Genomic DNA, 3,535 nt, shown 5'->3' with positions numbered 1-3,535 from the left:
CCCGACGAGTCTTGGGAGGCGCTAGGCGGAGATGGGACACTCCAGTCTCAGAAGGGTCCGAGTGGAGACTGGACCCCCGACGAGTCTTGGGAGGCTCTAGGCGGAGATGGGACACTCCAGTCTCCAGAGGCTCTGGGCGGAGATGAGATACGCGAGTGTCGGGAGGCTCCGGGCAGAGGTGGGACACTCCAGTCTCTGGAGGCTCACGGCAGAGAATGGACACCCGACGAGTCTTGAGAGGCTCTTGGTAGAGATGGGACACTCCAGTCTCAGGAGGCTCTGGCCGGAGACAGGACTCCGGAGTCTTGGGAGGCTCCTGGCGGAGATGGGACACTCTAGTGTCGGAAGGCTTCAGGGGAAGACTGGACACCCTAGTCTTGGGAGGCTCTGGGCGGAGACTGGACAACGGAGTCTCGAAAGGCCATGGGCAGAATTCCCCACAAGGGTATTTACCAGGCTCTGTGTGTTCGTTGGTTGTCTTCTCCCGGCCCTCACAACGAGCCCGTGCGTCTTCCAGCTTCCTCTCAGAATCCAGTTTCAGTAGCTGTCGTAGGAGACTGGACACCCGACGAGTGTTGGGATGTTCCGGGCCGAGATGGGACACTCCAGTCTCGGGAGGCTCTGGGCGGAGACTGGACACCGGAGTCTTGGGAGGCTCCGGGCGGGGATGGGACACTCCAGACTCAGGAGGCTCCGGGTGGAGACTGGACACCGGAGTCTTGGGAGGCTCCGGGAGGAGATGGGACACCGGAGTCTCGAGAGGCTTTGGGCAGAGTTCCCCACAGGGGTATTTACCAGGCTCTGTGGGTACCTCGGTTGTTTTCTCCCGGGCCTCACAACGAGCCCAAACATCCTCCAGCTTCCTCTCAGGATCCAGCAGTTTCAGCACCTGTAGTAGGAGATCTGGAGGCATATCTTCTCCCAGACTGGGGTACATGGCCAAGGGATGCTTGGCCGTCAGCTGGGCTTCCACTTCCTCTACGAACGTCTTCCGTGCTAGCTGGGCTGGAGAGAGCTTAGAAAATAGGGCCGCTTTCTTGAGCAACTTTTTCTGCCCGCTTTTGGGGTCAGTTTGGGGACCTCTGCGACAGATTTTGGGGAGTAAAAACTCGTCACGGCGACAAATGAGCGTATCTTCAGGAGACGGACAGCCGTAGCGGAAGTCGTCCATGCCCTCAGTCACAAATACCCAGTTCTGGGTGTCCATGGGCGGGGACCTCAGGCGCCTGTACTTGCGCTTCGCGAAGCACTTGGAAGGCTGTTTGTCACAGTACCAGGGCTTGAAGTCCATGCCCGGGGACTTTGGCCGGTCCTGCGGCCTCTGGTCCCCCATGGTGGCCCTCGCTGGGGTGCCACCTCTCCAGTTTCCGCGGCTCCTGATCCCTGCCGCTCTAGTCTCTAGGAGACCACCAGCCACTCGCAGCCCAGGTTCCTTCCTGGAGGCGGGGCAGCGCTGACGCCACCTGCGCAGCCTGGATTCTAACAGGTGTGTAGTGGAATCTCATTCTGGGTTTCATTTGTGTGTCCTAATGACTACTGGTATTGAGCATCTCTATATTTGCTTATTTGCCATCCTTATCTCTCCTCGGTTGAAGTTTCTGTGGATTTTTTCCCCCGTTTTTAAATTGTGTTGCTGGATGTCATATTTAGTTTTGAGAATCCTTGCTGTGTTCTAGATGTAAACAGGTTATCAGATATATGATTTGCAAATTTTTCACTTCATCCTTGGCTTTTCCCTTTCATTGTCTTAACAGTATCAAAGAGAAGTTTTTTTTTTTAATTTGATGAAGTCCAATGTATCAATTTGTTCTTTTCTGGATTGTGCTTCTTTTGATGTATCTATGAAAACTTGGCCTATCCAAAGGACAAGGTTTTAATTTTTGTAAACAGCACAATATATAAATCAAAGTTTTTGTTTAAAAATGTACCTATTGCTTACATGTATCTGATAATTTTAGAACTATTTTTGTAAAGACTAACTTTTCTCCACTGAATTACATTTGGAAATTGGTAGAATATCAGTTGTGTATATTTTTTGAAGGTCAATTTCTGTGCACTTTTTTCTCTTCCATTGATTTTTCTCTCACGCAAATTTCACACTCTGTTGGTTACTTTAGCTTTATAATAAATCTAGAAATTAGGCTGTCTTAGTCCTTTAACAGTGTTCTTTTACAAAGTTAGTTCTTCCTAGGTCCTTTGCATTTCTGTAGAAATTTTAAAGTCAGTTTGTCAATGTCAAAAAGAAAAAGTCCTTTGAGAATTTGATTAGGATTCTGTTGAATCTATAGATCAATTTGAGGATAATTGGCATGTTAACAATAGGAAATCTTCTGACCACTGAGAAACGTACATCTTTATATTTGTTTATGTGATTTTTCATTTTCTCAGGAATATTGTGTATTTTTTAGTGTATGTGCCTTTCACATCTTTTTCTCTCCGGATTTTTCCTAAATATTGTTTTTCATACTATTATGTGTAGTATTTTTTTAGCTGCAATTTCCAACGTTTTGTTGTTAGCATACATAAATATTGATGTTTGTATATCCATTGGTGTCATACAACCTTGGAAAACTCACTCATAATGTTTAGAAGAATTTTTGTATATTTAATTGAACTTTCTGTATATATGATAGTGTTATCTGTAAATACAGTTTCCCTTCTTCCTTTCCAATCTGAATATCGTTATACCCCCGCCAGTCCAGTTGCAATCCTTCATTTTCCTTTAAATAATATCAGTTAAATTTTTATTGCTCTTATAGTGCTTAAAACAACACTATGAAAAGCATTTTTATAAAATTTTTAATTATAGACAAATTCAACCTGCATTATTCCTTAAGCATATCATTTTCTTATCACATAATAATTTTTTTCTGTACATTCTTACTCATTTTTAAAAAGAAGTTTTCTTACTTCCCTTGTTAGGTGCAGCTGAACAATGTTTTCTACCATTACAAGCAGGTATACCATAGTTCCTCCTTGTAAATGAGGTATGATCAATGCCTGTCTTTCCTTTGGCTCCTCCGCTGTAAAACAGACACAGTGTATATTTCTCTTGGGTTTCTCATTAAATCAAAGAACTGGATTATGTGTAAATCAAGATAATCTATATAACATGACTTTTGTATAGTATCTGGAACAGAATAAACATCCTGTAAAATATTGTTAATTTATATAGTATTACTACAGTTTGAAAATAAAAATATTCTACATTTGATGTCTATATAAAGGAGAAGCAATATCATACATTTAAATATCACAAATATTTTCATTTGTTGATTATAAGAATCGATGTTAAAGTCTCAGGATATTTAGTAGATTTCATAATGTGAGGGTGGTAAGACCAAATTTGATATGGATTTATTTTTAACTTTCTTACTTAGAAAAATACCATGGACTGTATGTTACATTCAAGAGCCAAAGCTTCAACAATTCTCTATAACAATATCTAACTAGCAAGTTCACATGAGTACTCACTTATCTAAAATGCATGAGAGTTTGAAAAAAATATTCTGTATTCTAAATAATCCCCCCCCCC

At 42.8% G+C, this 3,535-nt stretch overlaps 1 protein-coding gene across 1 annotated transcript in view; it reads right to left on the bottom strand.

Moving 5' to 3' along the window:
* The window catches only part of LOC105555621 (protein FAM47A-like), a 2,658-nt gene extending 1,253 nt beyond the window's left edge, over positions 1 to 1,405 (bottom strand). The window contains exon 1 of the mRNA XM_012002634.1: positions 7 to 1,405. Coding sequence (XP_011858024.1) covers positions 7 to 1,333 — 1,327 coding nt within the window. The 5' untranslated portion in view covers positions 1,334 to 1,405. The remainder of the gene's footprint in view (positions 1 to 6) is intronic.
* Between the last annotated feature and the right edge of the window lie 2,130 nt (positions 1,406 to 3,535).

Source organism: Mandrillus leucophaeus, unplaced genomic scaffold (assembly GCF_000951045.1).
Source record: "Mandrillus leucophaeus isolate KB7577 unplaced genomic scaffold, Mleu.le_1.0 Scaffold692, whole genome shotgun sequence".
NCBI lineage: Eukaryota > Metazoa > Chordata > Mammalia > Primates > Cercopithecidae > Mandrillus > Mandrillus leucophaeus.
This window is presented reverse-complemented; position numbering and strand designations above follow the sequence as displayed.